The 24,526-nt window shown below is 37.6% G+C and overlaps 1 protein-coding gene across 3 annotated transcripts; it reads right to left on the bottom strand.

The window, feature by feature from the left end:
• Positions 1 to 1,347: 1,347 nt before the first annotated feature.
• On the bottom strand, positions 1,348 to 22,713 carry mlpha (melanophilin a). 3 transcript variants are annotated; one of them, XM_053497622.1, is made up of 15 exons: positions 22,696 to 22,713; positions 21,826 to 21,938; positions 20,780 to 21,001; positions 20,579 to 20,691; positions 19,649 to 19,690; positions 19,445 to 19,506; positions 17,864 to 17,953; positions 17,660 to 17,777; positions 9,314 to 9,507; positions 8,358 to 8,441; positions 7,222 to 7,446; positions 4,507 to 4,677; positions 2,371 to 2,535; positions 2,138 to 2,209; positions 1,348 to 1,513 (listed from the first exon to the last, which is right to left on the bottom strand). In XM_053497622.1, exons 2-15 carry the CDS (start codon positions 21,933 to 21,935, stop codon positions 1,451 to 1,453), a joined length of 1,731 nt encoding a protein of 576 aa, XP_053353597.1. In that variant the 5' UTR covers positions 21,936 to 21,938; positions 22,696 to 22,713; the 3' UTR covers positions 1,348 to 1,450. The 3 variants fall into 3 exon arrangements, with proteins under 3 accessions (XP_053353597.1, XP_053353598.1, XP_053353599.1); XM_053497623.1 differs by lacking the exon at positions 4,507 to 4,677 and having other exon boundaries at positions 22,696 to 22,709; XM_053497624.1 differs by lacking the exons at positions 1,348 to 1,513; positions 4,507 to 4,677 and having other exon boundaries at positions 2,129 to 2,209; positions 22,696 to 22,709.
• Between the last annotated feature and the right edge of the window lie 1,813 nt (positions 22,714 to 24,526).

Genomic DNA, 24,526 nt, shown 5'->3' with positions numbered 1-24,526 from the left:
GCTGCCTGTTTGCACACATGGCGCTTTGGCGCCCTCGTGCGTTTATTTAGAAACATACAGCATCTTATATATCAATATAATGTGTTAAACAGTGTAAATACAGTAGATTAATGTATGTTAGCTTCGTACGTGCTACACCGTAAAACAATTTATTAATCCCTATCAAAAACATAATTCTTTTCTCTCTTAATTTTTACGGTATCACGTATCGCTGATTTATAGCTTTCATAAGTTTTCCTAAACGTTTTATAAACTATTTTGCATCGCCTGATCCTTTTGATGTTTATGAGTTTAAAGAGCAAAAGATGAACAAACAGTTTAACAATGTACTGCCTTTGTCTCCAAAGCACAACAAATAATGCACATTTGTGTTTTTACGGTTTAATACAGCGTCTCTGAAACAGCTTTGTAATCACAAGAAACTATTGTAAGGTCTAAATTCTCATGTTCAATATTTACCTAAATATGGTCCAAATGTAGGTCAGCACTGTGTAATAATTATTCAATAATTAATAGTATGAATACTTTCAAATAATAGATTGTCCACATCTTGCATATTATAACAAATATTGCTATGACCCATGGACATCATATAAAAAATAATAGCTTATTTTAATTTCTATTGAAAGCTGACCAATTATGCAATATATATATATATATATATATATATATATATATATATATATACACACACACACGTTATATCATATGATGCATATCAGATATTATATATATTAACCTGAAATAATGAACATTATGCCTAATATTTCCTATAGAAGTGTATACAATGTTACATGCTGTTATCACAGTGTATCCAATAAACTTACATACCTGTAATTAGTTGTAATTAACACATATTTAAATATTGTGTACTTACTTACAGTACTTATAATTCTGCCATCAAGCAACAAACTTATGTCTAAATGATAGTGGAATAATGCTGTCTCAATATTTAAGGCTCCGTGTTACAGATCAGTAGTGTGGGGGTTTCATGCCCCAGCACTGCAAAGCTGCAACTGTTGGGCCTTTGAGCTTGGCCCTGCACTCAGTGCTTGAGGAGTGCTGTATCACGGCAGGCACTGTGCTGTAACCCCAGCTTCCTAACAAGCAATTAAGTCCTAACCTGATCAGTAAATGAACAACCATATCTTCAACTGGATTTCTGGGCTGTAAAGATACTTTAATTAAGTGAAAATCAGGACACATGGTGGGTTGGTTTTAGGCACACAATAATTTTATAGCTTTTACACAAAAAACATGCACTTTGAAGCATCAGAGCAAAAAACTAATTTTTATTCTAAAGAAGAAGAAAACATCAATGATAACTGATAATAATAAGAGCTAGAATAATGATTATACCTGTAGAAGCACATGCATTTTTATACATTGCAGGATAAAGGAAAGCAGTTGTGTGAAAAAAATTATTTTTTAAGAAGTGCTTCCTTCATGTTTAAAAATGTACTTTATTTATGGGCATGTCTTGGAACTTTCTTGTTTTTTGTAGACTTGATGCCTACAAATACAGAAAAAATACACTGTAGATTAAAATAACAAGAAGATAGTATGATGACACACAATTAAACAAAACATTAAAATATTCTAGACAGAGGAATTGAATTCTGGGTATTTATGGTGGGTGTTCAAGTCAAACCAGGATTTGTGATGAAATTTCTGGCATAAGACTGATGGGAATTATAGAAGACTTTAAGTAAGCTAAAGTAATTATTATTTAAAAAAAATCAACATGTATTGTGTTGATTCTGTCTGTGGGAACTGTACAAACATTTAGTCAAGATCACCACTTGCACATTTCACAAACTGGGAGTTATTGCCACATCTCCTGTACAGTCCTGACTCCGGACATCCTGGGAGGCCAGCGTTTCAGATGTGATGCAGACATTGTCTGCAGGTTGTCTAAGCACTAGTGAAAAGCTGGGATATGTGCATTAGTACAGCAGGGGATTATATAGATAAATAAAGGTAGGTTTTTTTTTATAACTGTGTAATGTTATTCTGCACAGTCGACAGTCCCGGGTTGACCCGAATGCCCCCCGTAAGTACAATTGAAATAATTAAAAAAAATTCAAAATATTTGCTTTTCACATATTACTGCTGTGTTAAATAAACATCAGTTTACCTTTTTCTTGGCTTTATCTATTGATGGTCCGGATGCACTAAGAACAGCGATTTTATTCTCAATGTCTGACACCTGATGGGAAAAATGTACTTCATTTCATTACACTAACAGGAGATAAGGTTAAAAGTGACATTAATAATGTATATATAAATAAGATATTAAATATATATACTGTATATAACTTTCATATGTACATATAGTCTATGTGGAGGGTTTATTTCAAAACAGCTTACCTCACTCTCTGTGTTGTGCACTTTGGCAGCAGTTGCTGCAAGCTGATCTTCAAGTTCAGAGAGCTCAGAGTCGGTAAGAAAGCCGGTATAATTATTCTTAGCACGCTGTTCGATTTGCCTTAACTTCTTCTCCATGTCAAATGACTTCCCTGCCGTCAGATAAACCTGAAAGAGAGCAGACAGTGTTGTGGAAATACCAGCCCTGAACTGTTCCATCACAAAAGATATAAACAGGGTGTAAATTACAGTGGTTTTACTTAATAAAATGTACAGCTTTACTCAAGCATTTTGGTTTTATTAAAAATCAAGTTCCTCAACGTAGAAAAAAAATACCAGTTCTTCATCTGCAGTTAGTGCTATAGCTAGCTGTGTTAACTTAAGGATAAACACCCCTGGCCAGTATGCTGGAGTAAGCCAAGACCTGTTTAAAGGAGAACTTTAATCTACAGTAATTTCCTTTTATGCTAATACTTGGTTAGACTAGAATTGGATCTGATTGCTAACATAGTTGGCTAAGCAGCAAAACAAATAGGTAATTATTTTTTATACTGTTTCTGTAAATATTGGTCAACAAAAACATAAGACATTTTACTACTGATTCATTTCTTAAATTCAAATTACACTCAAATGCTTCTGGCATTATGTAGCTTTTACATGAATAGGTCGATATTTCTAAGTTTGTAATGTATTTTATTATTTAAGTATAACATTTGTGCCTTTATTTTCAAACTTAGTGATTAAATGATATGTGTAGGCTAAAAGGGTGTAGATGAGTGGTCAGGAGCTCTGGCCTGTCACAAACTGTTAGGTGTTGGACTGTGGGCATGGTGTGGCAAGGCATAGACGCAGAGGGGAATGATGGTGAAACAAAGTCTTAATTATACACAAACCAAACAAACATGAACAAAGGAATTTGGCTGTACATTGGACCGTGCTATAAACAAAACTCATAAAACACTTACACAGACTAGGGATTACACAATCTAATACAATACAGACATGGGATACAAACCGGACAAGACAAGACACACTAAACAGACTAGCGGACTAAACACTAGGGACTATACATGCAGGGGATAAACACACAAGACAGGCTTGGCTAGGCCTACTAGCCATTATGCACATTAGCTGCTAAGCTAGCTAGCAGCTAAACAGGCTAGTAGCCAGAGACCCAAGGGGCAGACAGACTAGGTACACAGCAGACTACTGTAGGTATGAAATAGACTAAGAACTCTAAAGGTTAGTGGCTAAACAGGTTAGTACCTAAACAGACTATGATCTAAACAGACGAGGAGACTAGACAGACTAAGATCTAAGCAGGTTAGTAGTGCACTGATTAGTATTTATACAGACTAAGAACTAAACATGCAAAAGAGGTTACTCACACATGAGGGTAAACACAAAAGGCAAATTTCTCCTAGCGGCTAATCCTGCTAGGAGACACAGAGACATAAACTAAATCAAGACTAATGCAAACTTAAAGCTCCAGAAACCACAAGGTCAACAATAATTAAACAAACTGAAACTGAACCTAACCAGACAAAACAAAACCCACTTAACAGAACTGAAATTAACATTAAAGCTTGACCCAGTTTTCTAGAACTACCAGCTATTTATAACAAGAAGTTAGCTTCCTCGTTCAGGTGAGCACCCGCATCACCTGACCGAGGTGCCTTCTGGGAAACTGAGTCTACCAACAAAAACTACAAACTAAAAACAGTGCCCTCTAGTCGGCAACCCTCACACGGCCCTGCACATTTCAGTTCTCTCAGGACACCTGACGTAACTAATCAGCTAATTAACAACCCCATCTGAATAGTATTGGGTGTGGTAGAAGGTCTTTTCAATTTCAATAACAATTTGACACATTATCTATACTTTCACATAATTACACATCATTTTCTTAACACTCTTTGCACCCCTGGGTTCAAAACGCAGTTCCCTCCTCGGCTTACAACTGTCCTCCATTAACCTTTTATCCCCAGTTGCTTTCATTAGCACTAAGCAGATTGACGAATTCTAAACAAACCCAACTAAATAAATGGACTTTGAGTTATATTAACTATGAAACCCCAGAATATGGATGATATTATTCCATGACTGTACAGTATGTATGCAAAATATTTGTAGGCTTACATTTTCCTCAAGCTCCCTGTAAGCAGCATCAGCTTGCTTTACATCTGTGTCTGCTAACTGAGGTCTCTCGTTAGGGTTTGAGGGGGCCAACTCACTCATAGCATTTTCTGTGGCATTAATGATTCTTAGAACCTCGGTTGTGATGTCGCATAGAGCCGCTGCAGTGGATCTCTGAAAGCCATGTAGAGGGAACAGCAATTAGCTGAGAGGAGATGATATACTATAGGTTTATTATTATTATTATTATTATTATTATTATGGGGGGACTTCATTAGCTTTCCTAAAGGACTGCTGTTATTCTCAGTGCACAAGAGTAAATATATAACTTATACCGATTAATGCAGTAGAATAACAATGCATTACTGTAATGTATGACTTTTTCGTAAAGTAACTCTATGACTGTCACCTAATATAGTACTGACATCATAGTAATGCTTTACTTCTGTTAGCAACTAGTAAAATAAATATGTATTACTGTTGCTTTAATTGTGTGTAAAGCATCTGTGTATTTTGGTGCCTTGATGATCAGTTTACTGGTGTTGTGTCAAAGTTGGTTCCCCCATAGAGATGCTTTTTTTTGAGCCCGGCCCCTGTAAAAAGGTTGTGCGCAGACCACTGAGCATTAAAAAACCCACTACCACTACGGATAAAAAAAATTACAGTTTAAAGAAAAAGTTACTGTTTTTTTAATGAAATATATGAGATGGAGATTTTCATTATCATAGCGTTGTATTGTTTTTTAATCACTCTATACACAACCCATGATTTATTTATGCTATTTTACAAATAGAATCATTTCCTTTCTTTCCAGATACAGAGTCAAGACATTAGATTAGATTAGAGATATTTTGCATTTAAAAAACCCATACTGGAATAAAACTGGTAGTGGTTAATTTTTTTTATTATAAAAGATGAGATTAAAATATTCTATAAAAAATACCAAAGAAAATGATTTATTTGTAAAATAGCATAAAAATAATGGGTTGTATCTCTTCTATTCCAGGGATCAAAAAACAAAGTCAATTTTAGAATTGAAAGCTCAGTGTTACATATCCGTGCTCATGGTTTAGTAATCCACATGCTCCGTTTAGTATTCAGTGCGCAAAATTGTTCGGTTTGTTATTCTTTTTACTGCATGACTCCCGTACTGGGGGGGCTCTGTAAGATATCATGTGCATTTACTTTTTTTTGTAAATTTTAATAATATGGCAACTGACAAACTATACTTATATAAAAGTAAGGAAAGAGTAACACATTACTTTAGACAATAATTATTAGTAGTAATATAATACTGTTATTCTGTAGAAAAGTAATAAGTAATAGTAACTTTTATTACTGGTGTTAAAAACTGCATCGAATGAAAATGTTACTTTGAATGACATGAAATGCGACTGATTTATTTTGTCCTCTGTCGTTAATAGGCCTCCCCCTTTACTACCTACTGTAGCAATAATAAATACAGCAAATAGTGGACTCTGAGTTCCAGAAGGCAGTGCAGCTATATGATGCAGATGTGTTGAGAGCTTGATGGCTTTTGTGGTAGCATTACCATGAAAGTCTAAATTTGGGAACCTGATTAATTGTAAGAGTACACACAGATGATGAGGTGAGACATGTGAAAGACTAAAGAACTAAAGCACTGCTGCATTACTCTTTTTAGGCAGAGATGAAAGAAGGGGTATATCCTATTTCCACCACAATCAGCTGATAGTTGAAAATACAACTTAGAATTTTAATCATTTGACATTCCCATAAATTGATATTCACAATTTTTTTTTTCACAAAACTGAAAAGAAAAAAAATAAAAAGAAAGTAAGCCCTTATCATATGCAATATAATCAGGTTGGATTTTTGAGTTTTGGAGTTGATTCGATAAATCCATCTCTTATAAATCAGAAAATGTTCTCAGAATTAATATTTCTTACACTGTAAACCCTAATGTTCAAAGTAATTAAACATATCAAGTACTGTTAACTTAAATAAATACAATTAGTTCAAATTAATAGAACTTGATGAATATTTAGATCTTTTTGGTATTTATGAGTTTGTAGAAATTACATTTTTCAGGTTAGCTGAACAAATTTGATATTTTAAGTATCTGTAAGTACTTAAGTAACAGTAACTGTCACCTTAAAGTTCCCCCATCTTAAAATCTTTTAGCCTACAGTAGTGATTTTGTGTCTGACGTCATGAAGGCAATAGGGCATTGGTGGCTTGGTGGTAGGTGTTTTGCCTGCCATGCAAGAGGCCCTGGTTTGATTCCCAACAACTGGATGAATTGCCTGTTCCTGTTTCAAGGTTTACAGATAGATGGCCAATTTGTATGCCATGGATATGTTCAGTGTTCATGTATACTGTTTAATAAACACTTCTGGCACTTTTTTCGAGTCTCTTCATTAGTTTTGTTTTTCCTGTAAATGAATTAATAAATACCGTACCGAGGTACTACCGTACCGTGAAGTTTTGATACCGTTACATCCCTACTACTTATTAATGCAAATTAAAAATGATTCATATAAATGAGTACAACAAACTCAAAAACTGATAGTTCTGTTCACTTAAAATTGAAAACATCATTACTCGAAAAAATTTGATGTAACTGATTACCTAATTTTTATTTTTTTTAATTTTGCCAACTTATTCGGGTTTACAGTGTAGTTCACACCAACACTCTTATAGGTTATGTTACAGATTATGTAAAATGTGTGTTAGTACCTTTTGGGTTTCAGTAGGCATCTCATCACTAGAGGAGCTATAGACTGCTTCCTGTACTGATGATACTTGTTCAGTGTGTTGAGAACCTTTTACATCTGACCCCTTAGACTGAGTGGCTTTCTTGGCCTCATCCTCATCTGAAGACATTGCTCTGTCACTCATCAGCTCTTCTAGCTTCTTTTTTAGCTTCTCCTCCTCCAGCTGATTTGCTGTTGCTTGTGCCTGCTGCAGGAACATGGGAACTGTTCACTTTTCTGCTCATGTGACTTGGATTGCAGAGAAGTAAGTTAAGGCAAGTGAACTTCTTATCTAAGCTGGATGTTTTGCCACTCGTTTGAGAGCCTCCATTGGTTCAGTAGAACTAATAACTTTTGCTGAAGGAACTGATGGAAGCTTAGACAGTTATTGAAATATGTCAAATTTTCTTGATCTGTTTCTTCTAAACACATCTATTGTGGTTAAAGAAAGGCTGAAAACTAAATGAATTACAGTAGAGGGAACCACACAAGAATATTAGGATCTAGTATAAAGTTGTAGCTCAAAAAAGTGGATTTAATCTGAGTTTTTACTTTTAGCCAAAACTTAATGATTCAAAACTAAATGGCCAATACTATGAGAACACCTGACCATAACACTCCTAGGTGAGCCTTGGCCAAACTGATGTCAAAAAGTTACGCGCACAGAAATGTCTGGTATTCCAGACCTCTGAGTAGAAAGTGAGGTCTGTTAAAGTACAGAAAGCATAGAAGAACTTCAGTGGCCTGCACCTTTTGGATGAATTTTAAATGCAGGCTGCATGCCAGCCCCGCACCTCCAACATCAGTGCCTAATCTCACTAATGCTCTCATGGCTGAATAAGCCCAAACCCCCAAACCATGCTCCAAAATCTAGCACAAAGCCCTACCTGAATAGCAGAGGCTGGTATAGTTCCAAGGAGGGAAAACACCATTTCAAGGCCCATCACACATACAGTACTGTATGTGCTTATTATGTCCGATAAGCACATACTGTATGTGTGATGATCAGGTGTCCCGATACCTTGGACCATGTAGTGTATTGTGTAACGTTTTTTCACATTATAAGCAAAACAATTGTGGACAAAACAATCACATACCATGGAAGACTGTTCACAGTACCTGATCATTAGATCCAGTCATCTTCTCCTCAAGTCGACTTAAGAGACTCTCAATGGCATACATTCTCTTATTCAGTTCATTAATCTGCATTTAAACATTCATTGGTGGTAATGGGAGAGAAAGAAAGAGAAATTTAGATAAGCATCAAAGAAACAAGTCTTGCTCTTGTTGGATCTTGAACTCAACAAAACCCAAGTTCTGAACTTATATGCCGCTTAGCAATGATGGATAATATTAATCAATAGCTCATCAATGAAATTATTAGCCTAGGGATGAGCAATAAATCATATAATGGCTTAATAAGAATGAAATGTGGCATCTGTTATACATACCCTTAAAGGCAGATAGGCCACTGCATTCTAAGTTTCAAATATTCTTAAGTGTTTCAAGACCATAAATCAAATGAAACAAAAAATTAGAAACAGTTCTGTTTTCTGTCCTTTCGTGTCATTTGTACTTTGTGTTTGTGTTACATGTTTGCAGCTGCCTTCAAGTTCCTCCCAGGGATTCGGGGGAATCACGATGATAAATGATGATAGACTAAATAATCCATCTTCTTTATGTTTATTAAACTGATGACTGTGTTTCATATCACCATCTTACTTATTGCACATAATGTGTTATGTGTCAGCAGCATTGCCTAAGAATTATAAGCTAAACAATCAGCCTAAAATGGATGTCTCTGATCAGTCCAGCATCTACATCATATCGTTCTCTTTGTTTTTGTACAGTCTCCCGGGGTGCTGTAGCACTTCATTCAACAAAAACCCAAACTAATTTGCTTTAAGTGGCATTTCTTATATTGATTTCTCCTAAAATCTGGGTTAGCCTTGTGAGGCCATTTATACAAGTTGCTCATCAGAATCAGCTTACACTATGCTTTTTTAGGCTTCATTTCATGAAATGTATCCCCAGAACTCAATTTGTGAATGTAATTATTTAGCACAAATGTATACTGGAGGAGCGCTGTGAGTGATGTTTTCCTGGGAGGAGGCCCGGCTGCGACGGCGTGTTGGGAGTTGATAGACAGGAAATCGATGAACATCCTCCTCCTCTGAGGTGTCCAGATAGTAGGAGCGTTGTGGTAAGGCAGAGATCTTTGATAGAGAGCGAGCACGTACGATCCTGTGCTCAGAGTACAAGCCATCATCTAAACACAGGAAAAAACAATGTCTTTTGAATGCTGGATTTTAATTTGTATAGCTCATCACAAAGCGCCAAGCTAGATGTAGTTCTCGTTGTTGTTAAATGGTTTTATAAGTCAGTGCACTGAACAAGCACTAAATCAGATGTAGTTGAAAATAATGTCTTACTAAACTCAACAACTATCTTATGCAAAAGCTTAGGCACCCCTTGATAAATAAGAGATTTTGGTGATTTTTTTAGTTGAAAAGATGTTAAGACATTCAAAAAAATGCACAATATTTTCAGCAAACATTGATGCATAGGTATTTTTTATGTCATAAATTAAACAAAGATAAAAAAATAAAAACATTATTGTGGTACTGTGCAAAAGTTTGGGCACCCTACATAATCAATACTTAGTAACACCTCCTCTGGCAGATATCATAGCTTGCAAATGCTTTTTATAGCCAGCTAAAAGTCTTTTGATTCTTTTTTTTTTTTTTTTTTATGATTGTTTATTTATTGTAGAACAAAGCCAGCTTACCTAGCTAGCAACAACTATATACAAGCCAGGGTTTGCATTAACAGAAAATACACGAAACCATAAATGAGGAAAAAAAAAAAAATAATAAATAAAAAAAATAAATAAATAATAATAAAATAAATAAATAATAATAATAATTCCAGGGTGACAAACAACCTACCTACAACTGGGATGTATAACTATTTGCCTTACAGTACATTTTAGTCTATCTAGTTATTATAATAGAAAGTTTTTCAATGAACACAGACCATGCTTTGATTGTATGTGGCTTAGCTCTGTTCATCCTTGCTGTAGAGCGCTCTAGCAGCGCAATATTTTTTAATTCTATAAGCCACATTTTATCCGCTGGAAATGTGGGTTCGTGCCACATTGAGAAAATAACCTTCTTGGCTGCAGTCAGTGCAGTATGAAATCCGACGTTGGTAAACGTTTAAATTAAGGTCGTGGTCATCATTCAATAAACAAATATTGGGGTATTTAGGAATAAACCTATCACAGAGATCAGAGATTGTTCGACAAACTTTATCCCAAAATAAGCTGATGATTGGACAATCAAAAAACATATGCATGTAAGTCCCCACCATATTTGAATTACACAATGTACAAAAAGGAGAGGGTAAGCGCTTCATTCTATGTAGCACATATGGAGTTGCATAAGCCTTGTGGATCAGTTTATAATGTATAAGTTGATGCGCAGGATTCTTGGACATCACTGAAATACTTTCTCAAATCCAGTCCCAATTGAGTTTGTAGGTGGGTAGTTCCTTATCCCATATCGTGATGATTGGAAGTTCAGCAGAGTCATGATTAAGCAGTTTGTTGGAAATTATTTGAGAGAGCACCACGTGACATATAAAAATTTACCCAGCTCCTCAGTGGATGAGTGAGCAAAGTCTTTTGATTCTTGTATTTGGGATTTTCTTCCATTCTTCCTTGCAAAAGGCTTCTATTTCTGTAATATTCTTTGGCCGTCTTGCATGCACAGCTATTTTAAGATTTACCCACAAATTTATAATGATGTTTAAATCAGGGGACTGTGATGGTCATTCCAAAACCTTCAGCTTGCGTCTCTTCAGGTATTCCATAGTGGATTTTGAGGTATATTTGGGATCATTGTCCTGTTGTAGAAGCCATCCTCTTTTCAGCTTCAGCTTTTTTACAGATGGTGTGATGTTTGCTTCCAGAATTTGCTGGTATTTAGTGGAATCCATTCTACCCTCCACCTGAGGCACTGGCTGCAACACAACCCCAAAGGATGATAGATCTAAGCCCATGCTTAATAGTTGGCAAGGTGTTCTTTTCATGAAATGCTGCTTCTTTTTTTGTGTGGCCAAAGAGTTCTATTTTAACTTCATCAGTCCACAGCATTTCACAGTGCAAAACGCATCAGGCTTCTGTAGTGGTTCTTTTGCATACTTCTAATGTTGGATTTTATGATGAGGACGCAGGTAAGGTTTTCTTCTGCTGACTCTTCCATGAAGGTCTTGTGGAACGGTGCACCACCACTCCAGAGTCTGCTAAATCTTCCTGCAGGTTTTTTGCAGTCAAATGGACCTCTCCTCCTCCGCCACCACCCGTCTTCGAGATCTCAACCCGAAACCGCTTCGCTCCTCTCCGTGAGACGGCACACGACGCGCTGGTCATCGGAGACTCCATTGTCCGGCACGTGCGTGCTACCACAGCTAAAGGTAAGGCGTACACGCGCTGTTTACCTGGTGCACGTGTTCTTGATGTTGCTGCACAGGTGCCTGCGGCCCTGAGGAAGAACATTCGAGCTGTGGTTCTCCATGCTGGCACCAACGACATCAGGCTGAGGCAGACGGAGATCCTAAAGAAGGACTTCAGGAGCCTGGTTGAGAAGGTCCGCAGCACATCACCCACGACAAAGATCGTCGTATCTGGACCACTTCCGACATTTCAGAGAGGAATCGAGAGGTTCAGTAGATTATTTGCCTTCAATGAATGGTTACAATCTTGGTGTCAACAACAGAGATTACCCTTTGTTGATAACTGGAATGTTTTCTGGGAGCGTCCTAGGCTCTACCGCACAGATGGCCTGCACCCTAGCAGAGCTGGAGCAGCGGTCCTCTCTGACAACATCTCCAGGACATTACGAACCATCTGACTTGCGGTAAGTCATACCTCAGATTCTTTAGATATCTGCCACAATACAACCCACCATACTAATAGACGCACACACATAGCTTGTACTATAGAAACTGTGTCTATTCCCCGATTAGTGAGAAAAAAGAATAAATTCGTTAAATCCAGCCGAAACAATCTGGTAACCATTAAACCAGAAAAAGCCCAAATAAGTAATCGAAGTCTACCTCTAAAGTTTGGACTTCTCAACATTAGATCCCTTACGCTAAACCAACCGTCTGCTAGCTGCATAGAGTCGTCACTCAGGGTTCACTCTATTGAGACTGTGTCTGTTCCCCGAGCTAAAAACAAATTTAGAAAGACTCAGAAAGTCTGTTTTAGTAATTTAATTAGCATAAAGACCACAAACTTGGATCAGACTGAATGCGCAGCCGGCACCTCTGATCTGAAGCTAGGACTGTTAAATATTAGATCTCTCGCATCTAAAGCAGTTATAGTTAATGAAATTATCACAGATCAGGATTTTGATATACTCTGTTTAACAGAAACCTGGATTAAACAGGACGAGTATGTAGCTCTAAATGAAGCTAGTCCTCCTGGATACAGCTACATACACCAGCCTCGGTTAACTGGTAGAGGAGGAGGCGTCGCAGTTATTCACAATGATAATTTGACTATTGTACAAAAACACGGACACAAATTTAATTCATTTGAAATTCTTTATAGTAACATAAGTGTATTTAACTATATTAAGTCAGCTCAGTCGATCCCGCTAATTGTCATTTACAGACCTCCAGGGCCGTACTCGGAATTTCTTAGTGAATTTGCAGATTTCCTCTCAAACCTAGTCATTTCTGTAGACAAAGTGTTAATTGCTGGGGATTTTAATATTCATTTTGAAAACCCAGAAGACCCTCTGAGAACTGCATTTATGTCTATACTGGACTCGGTAGGAGTAAATCAGTGTGTAGTAGGACCCACTCATAAAGCAGGTCACACTTTAGATTTAATAATATTATTTGGATTAAGTATAAGAAATTTATTCACAATACCACTATCTGAAGTTATCTCAGATCACTATCTTGTCTCATTGCAAGTGTGTCACAATAATAATGTACACACAGCGCCGCGCTACCGTATGAAACGTACATTCACATCAACTACCAAACAGAGTTTTATCAGTAATCTCCCAGAGTTCCCAACTTCGATTAGATCACCGTCTGACCCCACAGAACTCGATCAGGCGACTGAATATTTAGAGTCGACATTTCGCTATACCCTAGATAATGTAGCTCCAGTCAAAAGAAAAATTATTAGAGATAAAAAACTTGCTCCCTGGTATAACGATCGCACGCGCACTTTAAAACAGACCGCTCGGAAATTAGAACGAAAATGGCGTCAAACTAAATTACTAGTATTTCAAATAGCATGGAAGGAGAGCATCCTGAACTATAGAAAAGCTCTTAGTGTAGCTAGATCAACATATCTCTCCACTCTTATAGAAGAAAATAAAAATAATCCTAGATTCTTATTTAATGCTGTAGCCAAATTAACCAGAAATAAGACCACTGCAGAAATCTCCACAACAACATCATGCAATAGTGAGGACTTCATGAACTTTTTTAATAATAAAATTGTAAATATTAGGCATAAAATTGAGGTTTTGAAACCGAACAATGTAATTGATGCAGATGTTAATCTAGCCATGTCAGACCAGAACCTAGAATACTTTACTCCCCTTGAAGAGAATGAACTAATTTCACTCATCTCTTCTTCAAACTCATCAACCTGTATATTAGATCCTGTACCGACACATTTTCTTAAACAGATAGTACCAGCAATAATAGAACCCCTGTTGAGAATAATTAATTCTTCACTCAGCATTGGATATGTTCCAAAATCTTTTAAATTAGCAGTTATCAAACCAATAATTAAGAAACCTGACCTCGACCCCTGTCAGCTGTCCAGTTACAGACCAATATCAAACCTCCCCTTTATCTCTAAGATCCTGGAAAAGATAGTAGCGGAGCAGCTATGCTCATATATACATAGGAATGGCATACATGAACTGTATCAGTCAGGATTTAGGCCTCATCACAGTACAGAGACGGCGCTCGTTAAAGTAGTAAACGACATTCTATTGGCCTCTGATCAGGGTTGTGTAACTATGCTTGTATTACTTGACCTCAGTGCAGCTTTTGACACTGTTGATCACGCTATTCTTCTTCACAGATTAGAAAATGTAGTGGGAATTAAGGGTACAGCCCTCTCCTGGCTCAGATCCTATCTGACCCATCGTTATCAGTATGTAGACTTAAATGGTGATTATTCTGCATGTTCTCTAGTGGAGTTTGGCGTTCCGCAGGGTTCAGTTTTAGGTCCACTGCTTTTTTCCCTTTACATGCTTCCTCTGGGCAACATAATCCGTAAGCATGGTATTAGTTTTCATTGTTATGCTGATGATACACAGTTATATGTCTCAGCAAAACCTGATGAGAAAAAACAGCTTACTAAAATTGAGCAATGTGTGCAGGACATAAGAAATTGGATGCTAACTAACTTCCTTCTGCTAAATCCGGATAAGACAGAAGTTCTAGTCATAAGACCGCATACAGCTAGGAGTAAAATTTTAGATCATACCGTAACTTTAGATGGCCTTTCTGTTCCATCAAATGCAACAGTGAAAGACCTTGGTGTGATTATTGATTCCAGCCTTTCATTTGAAGCACATGTAGATAATATTACCAGGATAGCATTCTTTCACCTCAGAAATATTGCCAGAATAAGAAATTTATTGTCGCTAAACGACGCAGAAAAACTAGTTCATGCTTTTATCACCTCTAGGTTGGACTATTGTAATGCCTTACTGTCTGGTTGTTCAGCTAGATGCATAAATAAGCTTCAGCTAGTCCAGAATGCAGCAGCGAGAGTCCTCACCAGAACCAGAAGATATGAGCACATCACCCCTATCTTATCTTCACTCCATTGGCTCCCTGTGAAATTTCGCATTGATTTTAAAATACTACTTTTGACATATAAAGCATTAAATGGTCTCGCGCCGCAGTACCTGAGCGAACTGCTAGTGTCTTACGATCCGCCACGCCTACTTCGATCAAAGGATGCAGGCTGCTTGTCAGTACCGCGTATTATGAAAAATACAGCTGGGGGCAGAGCTTTTTCTTACAAAGCCCCAAAGTTATGGAATAGTCTTCCAAATAGTGTTCGGGACTCAGACACAGTCTCAGTGTTTAAGTCCAGGCTAAAAACCTATTTATTTAGCCGAGCATTTTTATAAATAGATTTGCCATAGGTAAAGGAGCAGACCTGGGGGACTCATAGACGTAGAGTATTATGGTGAACTGGTATGTTTGGATGCTGTCTTCCTCACTCTAATTGATCACTCAGGTTTGCTGACGGTGAGGTGATTGTTTGCTTTACATGTCAGGAAGCCCTCATGTTTGTGTTTCCTTCTGGCTCTCCCTTTTAGTTATGCTGTCATAGTTAGTCCTGCCGGAGTCTCTGCTTGCACGCTACAGTTAATATACATTCACATTATACATTGTGTGACTGTGACCATACCTAACTGCCATCTCTCCTCTTCTTCTCTTTCCCCCCCTCTTTCTTTTTCCTCTCTCCTCCTGTCCCCCCCTTTCACTCTTTCTCTCTCTCTCTGTCGAGCTACACATGTCGTTCCTGAGCTGCCAGTGATCCAGACTCCCTCTGCCCTCCGGACCTGTCTGACCCATCCTGGTGCCCCGCTTCTGGCTGAAGATCTCGTCACATGGATGCCCCGTGTGTCTCTCTGGGATGCGTCTGGTGTCTGGGAATGATTCTCTCTACCTAGAAAATGGTTCTGGCCTTGACTGGTGTTGGCAACTGTTTCTCTGGGGACTTGACAGTTCGATAGTTCATGACTGGAACTTCTTACAAGTCTACCTGGGTCTTCAATAACTACCTGGACTCCATATTAACATCAATTAACATCAGCTATTTTAGCTGAACTGCCTCCCACCCTACACACTGTATATATGCAGATCATTTACTGCTTTTTGTTTCACCCAAATGAGGATGGGTTCCCTGTTGAGTCTGGTTCCTCTCAAGGTTTCTTCCTCTTACCATCTCAGGGAGTTTTTCCTTGCCACTGTCGCCCTCGGCTTGCTCACCAGGGACAAACTGACCATTTTGATTCATACAAATTCACATTTCATACAAACCTAAATAATTCTTTTGACTATGTAAAGCTGCTTTGCGGCAATGAAAATTGCTAAAAGCGCTATACAAATAAAATTGAATTGAATTGAATTGAAAATGGGGGTTTTGATTTGTCGTTCTGACCAGCATACGATCAGTTCCCTTTGGGAGTTTTCTTGGTCTTCCAGATCTCACCTTGACCTCCACAGCACCCCTGAACCGCCAGCTCTTAATTACATTTGTCACTGTGGAAACTACAAGCTGACAACGCTTTAATATCTTCTTTTAGCCTTTGTGGGCATCAATAACTAATTTTTCGAGCCTTACACAGCTGTACACAGCTGCTTAGAGGAGCCCATGATTGAGTGTCCGCAGGTGTGTGCACAAGGTCTGAAAGGTCAAAGTATTTGTAAAGCTTTGAAATTGGAATTTACTAATTACAGCTGTTGCCATGCATCAGATCTAAAAAGCTGATGAAGGTTTAAAACCTTGACTCTGGAACTCTTAGGGTGCTCAAATTTTTGCACAGTGCCATAATAATTATAAAAATTTTTTTAAATTTATGGCATAAAAAGTAACTATGCATCAGTGTTTGCTGACAATATTGTGCATTTTTTCCATTTCCAAGAGAGATTGTGTTAATATTTTTTATTATTAAAAAATCACCAAAATCTGTTATTTATCAAGGAGGGCCTAAACTTTTGGATAAGACTGTATACAGTATATACGCCCATTGGATAGATGTCTAATTTAGTCATCTAGTTTTTCTAGTTTGCCTAGTCATGTCCTTGTCAGGTTCTTGGTGCATCTATCATGTTGCCTCTAAATTTCATAAACATGATCATGCGCTCACCACATCCAATGAGATCAATGAGATTGCTCACCACAACCAATCAAATCGTGTTATTATTATTTTTTATCAGATCGCACCACACTCTTATCAGGCTTTTATCATCTGCTTGCTATGTAATAACACGAAGTGACAGTTGAAGAATTGGATCCAGTATCTCTGAATGTAACCTAGATGTCCTGATAAACTGCTGCATGTGTGTCATAATAGTGGTAAGCAGCAAACAAACATAATATGAACTTAATGCAGTCTTTTACAACATTGAATAAACCTATCATAGTCATAGCACAAGACTAAAGAGGTCATTGTGAGTTAGCAACAATGCAGTAACATCCCAATGACAGCTCATTCAGAATGAACATTAAGGCCCTTTTCAAAAGATTGAGTAATTGCTAGCTAGCTGTTTGGGATGGCAATATGGTCTCTGGTCTATGAATAATTTGTGTATTATTCTACACCAACTGTGTGTGTGTGTGTCTTTTGATTAACCTGGACGTGAGAAACGATCCAGACTCTTCCTCCGATTCATGAGGTGATGATGGGGATGGTACATGTCAGTGCTGAACTCCAAATCATTTCGCAGCATTCCATGTTCATCTTGGACATACTGAAAAATGGAAAAATAAATTATGGAAATCAGGATATGATCCCCATCTTTAAAGTAAATATGAATTGATGAGCGAATGCTCTTGCCTGTGCAGAATGTCGCCGGGAGTGGCTGCCGTGCTCATCTATTTCCAGGTCCATAGGGTGGACAGAGAGTAAACGTTTTTTCTTTCGCATCTTGGTGGGGGTTAATGAGACAAGGTACGAAGTGATTAACTTATTTGTTTAATAAACCAGGAAGCCCTTCAGAAACCACTGTTATATAATAACAACAGCTGAGATGGAACAAAACATGTATTGCTTTCAGCACATAAATATGAAATTATGTTTGTTTACTGCAGTTAGCTTTTTCAAAGGTTGTGCAATTATTTCACATTCTCTATATTTTATAAGTCAATCAAATTTAATGTTATGAAAAATGATTGCAAATATGAAGGTGGTGAAATAACCAAAGACCAGATCCAGGTTCACTGTGACCCACATTTATTAGTATGAAAGACTCAGCTACATATGTGTAAATTATATCTACATATGAGAAAGATCAAACAGGTTTCACTACAGAAAGTGATTTAGGTTTAATTGTATTAAAAATGTAAACTTTAGGCCTGTCATATTTCTCCATTTATTTTAAATTACATTTAGGATTGATATACTAATTTCCTTTTTAAACCTTTTTGCCTGATCCTTGAAAACAGAGCTTGTAGAAGAGACTCATGTGTCAGTGGGAACTGTACACACAAACATTCACAATCACCACTTGCACATTTTAGGAATTTGGTTGGGAGTTATTAACACATCCCCCCATGCAGTCCTGACTTTTCAGGACTCCAAGCCATTTCCACATGGTTGGGCCATTAAAAGTGTTCCTGGGAGGCCAGCTTTTCAGATGTGAAGCAGGCAGCCTGATCATGGCTACAGCATACTGAGAAAACCTTTTACCTAAAGAGAATCTAAGCACTAGTGGAGCAGGGGTTTGTATATTATACAGAGAAATAAATGTAGTTAAACTGTGTTCTGGTTTTCTACATAATCAAAGGTCACTGTTTGACTTCAACATCCCTTGTATTTGCTGATGTTTCCACTGATTTGCTCACCATTCTAGATTTTGTGCAATCATGGGGTGGAATGATCACTCCAATTGAGTTATTATTGCAATTTATTGATTCAAAAGGTCAGTCCAGGAATAGAATCATGAATTGCTGAATTGCATGCTTGCTGTCCAAATCCATTTGATTACAGGTTGACAGAGACACATTTTTAATGTCAAAAAGGGACAAATTAAAAAAATTATTTTAGCCACCAAGATCTTCTCTTGTAGTAAACAAACAAAGATACAGCGGTGACAGTACAGAACCATTTCTATTGGGAGATATAATGTAAAGACTAGGGAAGTGTACATGGGGACAATAGAGTGTCTATGTATGTACATTGTACATCAGAAATCTGTGTGCAACACAGTGAGTGTGCTTTTCTTTAAGATTGTGTCAGTAAAATGAATGTACTGCCAGTTAGTGTGAACTGTTGAAAAGCTTGTGAAGTGTTGCTGATTTTGATAAAATCAGTCCCAAGATGTGTAAACACTGGAATGTAACTTACAAGAAAATATTAGACTCTCATGAGATTTAGGACATGTTTTAAAATACGGGCAATAAAATGGAAATAGTTTACCTGCTTATAGCGCTGAGCTTCTATTGCATCCATATTCTCATCATTATGGCCATTGTACACATCTAACAGTGAATATAATACATCAACACATCATTCATCATGTTAAATTAAATGTTGATTAGATTAATTCTATTCCACTTGTGGAAGAGCAACTGTTCTTATGCCTGCATTGTTTAAGGACCAGTCAAAAGTTCACCAACTCACTGTGGACGTCAGGCACGGATTGCACATCATCGTCACGGCGACCTGGACAAACAAAGGGGAATAACGTGACTGCTAATCCCTTCTTGGTAAAATGCTTACTGTTGGAATACCAGCATTAGCTTTTAATAAGAGTAGGCTTTTTATGGAACCCAGCTGGCCATATTACTCATCTATAGGACATTAATCCGAGGGGTCAGTAAGATAAAATGTTTAGTCCCAAAGGGGAGTTCATTATACTGTATTGACTTTCAGTATCAGCACATTATACAATTCATTTGTAGAAGGCATGTTAATAAAGTACTAAACATTTTAAATAAAGAAAGAAAATAATCTCTTAACCAGTGACGTTATAGATACTCATATTCATCAAAACCCTTTAAAAGCCCAGACACTACAGATCCATCACAATTAGCTCAGGTCATGCGAAGAAGTCCTTCTGTCTACTATGCATTCTAACCATGTTTCCATTTCCCTTTTTTCCTCAGCTGGTCGTGCAGTGTGGTCATAAATAACCTCAAAAGAATGTTCTCAGACACCAGAACAACATGTGATCTGTGATGGCCTCAGTATTCTGGATACACCCTCTGGCCCTAAGACTAAACAGCAAGTCACTGACCTAATTCATACACACTGACAATGAATGCTTATAATGCCCGCAGCTATCGGGCTTGTGGAACAGGCCATTATCTTAAAGGTACTGTAATGCTTGTGGAGTTCATATGACTTTGCCAAAGTCCTATGAATTCTGTGGCAATGATATACTGTACATTGTATATACTGTATCTGGAGTTTACTTTGACATTGTGTACTGTAACACAATTCTTGAGGCCCCTTGATACAGAAAATGATTATGGTGGCCTAGTACGTTCATGGAAAACTATGATAATGCAGTACATCCCAGGCTATCTGTATCCTTTTTATAGCACTCACCCTCTTCGTGTAATCTCTTGTGGAGCGACCTCATCACCTTGGCGCTGCCGAAGCGCTTGAAGCGAGAGCGTACATTGTCATGATACCAGCCCAGGGCTCCAATTTTCAAGACCCTGTATAAGCAAAAAAAAAACATAGTTAATGTTAAGAGTCTGTTCTAATATTTAACATGCCAGCTACTCTCCCAGGGATAAATCTGACCTGGACATTCGGCATGGATCACACACCCAGCCATGCTCTTTTGTACTGTAGCGGCTACAAGTCTTGCAGATGTTGAGGTGGCAATCCAGACACTGGCGCTTCCTGTTTAATAGGAACTTGAAGGGCTGCAGGCAGCGTATGCAATGTGAAGCAGTGAAGTTGGACTGGGTGCACAGGAGCTCTCGCTTTGTGCCCTCCTTCTCAAGTTTAGTCTTTAACTCCCTAGAGGACCCAAAGTAGAGATGTCACTAGTTGTATTGTTTGTGTTTATTGAAATAATGGTGCTCCAAATATTTTCATGTGTATTTGTATTTTAACACAAAGCATGATGTTCTAGACGTTCTAGTTAAACCACTCTCACTCGCTCTCACTCACTCTCTCTATACCGCTGTTCAGGGGCGCAGGAGGCCTGGAGTCTACCCTGAAACTAGGGGACTCAGAGCATGAGATACTGTAGGATACAGCCTGGATGGGGGGCCAGACAAACATTCACACACACTACAGGCAATTTGGAAATGCCACTTAGCTTAATCTGCTATCCTACACACTTAGACCTGAGGTACTGTAGAAATCGAACCCTCGACCTTGGCCAGCAACCAATACCAGTATAATCCAATTCCTGGCCTAAGCTACATCCAGATAATTAAATTAGTCTCTTTTAAACCTAAGACTTTGTAAACTTTGGATTAGGCAAACTTTAGGAATTTTGGTTATATATCTATTATATATTATGTTAAGAAAACAGAGAAGACGAGTTCTCACACCACCTTGTTTTCCCAGGTGGAGCTCTGGAACAATCTGACCTTGTGACTCTGCTGTGATTATCATCATGGGAATGGGTTCAGCACTGAGTTATTTTCACTATGTTACAGAAAGGAGTGACCTGCTTGTACTTTCCATTTACTGCTGTGCCATGGAATGCTCTACAGCCTGTTGTTAGATCAACATACCTCAATCAAAGATATCAAAATAAAGAGAGAGGGAATGTTGGTGGTATTAAATAGTGTTTGCATACTGAATACTAATGCATGATCTGTCAAACACACCCGAGTCTCGTTTCTTCTTTCTTCCTAAGTTCGAGGTCCCTCTGGATCACCTCCCACACGTGCTTGGCCTCCTCATCTGAGAGTCTGGATAGGTCCAATTTCTTATCCATACTCTGACTTGGTAAAAGGGAACTTGAATTTAACAAAAAATAAATAAATGCAGGAAAGACATATGAATATATCATGTTTCTATTTCGGTAAGATAAACGTTTTAAATATTTATAACAAAATCTAAAATGAATTGTCTTTTCATTGAGAGGCTGAAAAATTATATTTGATATATAAGATCTGCTTCAGGGCAGGGTACACTAAAGACCTGATAAAATTTTATGCTGAGATCTGGAATTAAAACAATCAGTTTATAGGGAGTTTGCTAAATATTATTTATAATTGAGATAAATATTTATACCAATTATTAAAGTCAAATGTGTCTTTATGAATTTCTAACAATTCACAGATGAACATCAGTTCAATACAATGTGGACTGGGATTTAAAGCAGCTTTCCAGTTAACGTATGCATCATGGTTTAGTCATTAATGGCTTGCAGTGATGGTGTATCCAGTATTAATTATTGATTAACATAATGTATATATTAAATCGAAGAAGAATAACTAGAAAACTACAGTCACAGCGACATGTTAAAGCTTTGACTCTTAATCCATATCACATTGATCCGATGTCCCTCTGTAGACCTGTGCATATGGTGATGATTTAATGATTACAAGTTACTGAGCTTGATTTAATCAAGCGTGACAACCATGTAATGTATTTAAACATACATTCATTTCTGCAAATTCTAGTACTATACTATCACCTAATGATATATTACATAGTCAATATCCCAGTATTTAAAATATGAGTGTATTTACCTCTCTTGGCCTCTTGTAACAGCGATCAGCAGCTGCTGTCGACTCCACTGAAACTGAACCAAACTAAAGCAGGCTAAAATATTTTTCCAGTGCTAATCACATGCTTATATTTTCAAGTGAAAAAGAGGAGAGACAGTCAGGCTTAGTGTTTTTCAGTGAATGGAGTGCTTTTCATTTGAAATAGCTCAAGGAAAGTCTCATTCCTCTACTATCTACAGACAAACAGCCATTGTGATACATACAGACTTTCAGAAGTATTTCCTGTAGCTGCATTTACAAAGATAAGTTAAAAGAAAAGTATATCATTTTATGTAGGTGAAATATTCAGAAAATCCATTTTAATATAGTGTATACATTTTAATTCAGTAATCATTTAATTTGCATCTGGAGATTATCCCAACAACACTGCATTTGAGGCGGTGATTCACTGCATTGAACATCAGTTCATGCACATTATAACATTAACACAATTAACATTAAAACCACCTAGATTTTAAAGTTTACCCTGTGTACTCTACCCCTTAGGGGATGTGTTGTGGTCTCTGGCACCAGGATGAAGAGATCCTTTTTGTGCCCTGGGTTCCAGGGTGGCACCACCAGGGATACATTACATGATGATGCACATCCCATGGGTGCTGGAGTTTGGAGGCCAGGGCTGTATTCACAAAACTTTTTAGAATTCTCTTAAAGAGCTCCTATCTTGGCTTCTATCTTGGCTATTAGACTAAAAGTGACGTAGGAAACGTCTCAGAGCAACTCTGATTAAGAAAAGTAAAACACTTTTATCTTAGTGAGGTGGTGTGACTGACCCCGTTGCTACAGTAGGAATGACGCAGCAATTGAAGGACTGTGACTGGTTGATAGAAAAATCTGTAAAGGTCTTAAAATACACTCTGTGTGAAAATAGAATATATAATATCTTTTATGGGCTAAATATCTTAAAGTTAAGAATATTAGAATATTTCTTCTTCCTGCCATTTTGTCCTCTGCTATAGAAACTCTTAAGCCTCTTAAGCCTCCTCTCTACTCTTAACAATTTTTACCTTAGGAGTTGTTTATAGGTCTAAGATGTTTCATGAATTATTTTTATCTTTACTACGATTTAGTTCTAAATTTAAAGGGAAATTCTAAGAAAATCTTTTAATTCTTGGAATTTTCAAAAAATTTTATCATTAGGAGCAACTTTTAGGCTTAGAAGCTCTGTTAATATGGGCCCTGAGGTCTGACGCCTTGACCTCTTTGCCTCCTGTACCCCAGACATAGCAGGGTGTGGTTCGCTGGGTGTTTTGGTGCCTTTCTATTTTATCATGACCAGTACTGACTTTTTCCAGCAATTTGTGCTATTTGCTTTTTTGTGGAACTGGACCAGACAGGCTGGCCTTTGGCTTCCATGGGGATGGGTAAGCCCTGGGTGCTAATGATCCTGTTGCTATCTTTATTGATGTGAATGGGTGATGCAAACTGGAGAACCCGGGGAAAACCCATGCAGACATTAGGATAACAATCACTTACACAGACAATAAAGTTTAGGGTTAACTTGGTTACCCCAGGGCTGTGAAACACAATGACTTGGCTGATTTATATCCCAATAAATTTTTAGTGAATTGATTCACATGATGAATGGAATGAAAGACAAAGGCAGAGCAGATGTGCTGAAAGTGGTGAAAGATGAAAAAGGAAGAATGTTGTGTAGTTCTTTGGGGAGGAGTTGAGACAGGCTCTGGGTGGTCAAGAGGTGCTTTCAGTTGACTGGACAACTACAGCTAATGAATAGGTGATTAGGGAAGAAGGTAGGAGGGTACTTGGTGTATCATCAGAAAAGGGAAAAGTG

The sequence above is a fragment of the Clarias gariepinus genome, chromosome 6 (assembly GCF_024256425.1).
Source record: "Clarias gariepinus isolate MV-2021 ecotype Netherlands chromosome 6, CGAR_prim_01v2, whole genome shotgun sequence".
Taxonomy (NCBI): Eukaryota; Metazoa; Chordata; class Actinopteri; order Siluriformes; family Clariidae; genus Clarias; species Clarias gariepinus.
The sequence above is the reverse complement of the archived record's forward strand: the minus strand, read 5'-3'. Positions and strand labels throughout refer to the sequence as shown.

What these genes read in the sequence shown, in the direction of transcription:
- mlpha (XM_053497622.1), bottom strand. Translation starts at nt 21,935, where the DNA reads ATGGATAAGAAATTGGACCTATCCAGACTCTCAGATGAGGAGGCCAAG. An exon ending in CAAGAGATTACACGAAGAGG is followed by an intron (nt 19,691 to 20,578) that starts GTGAGTGCTATA and finishes TTGTTTGTCCAG; the next exon opens with GTCGCCGTGACGATGATGTG. An exon ending in GGATCGTTTCTCACGTCCAG is followed by an intron (nt 9,508 to 17,659) that starts GTTAATCAAAAG and finishes TCCTGTGTTTAG; the next exon opens with ATGATGGCTTGTACTCTGAG.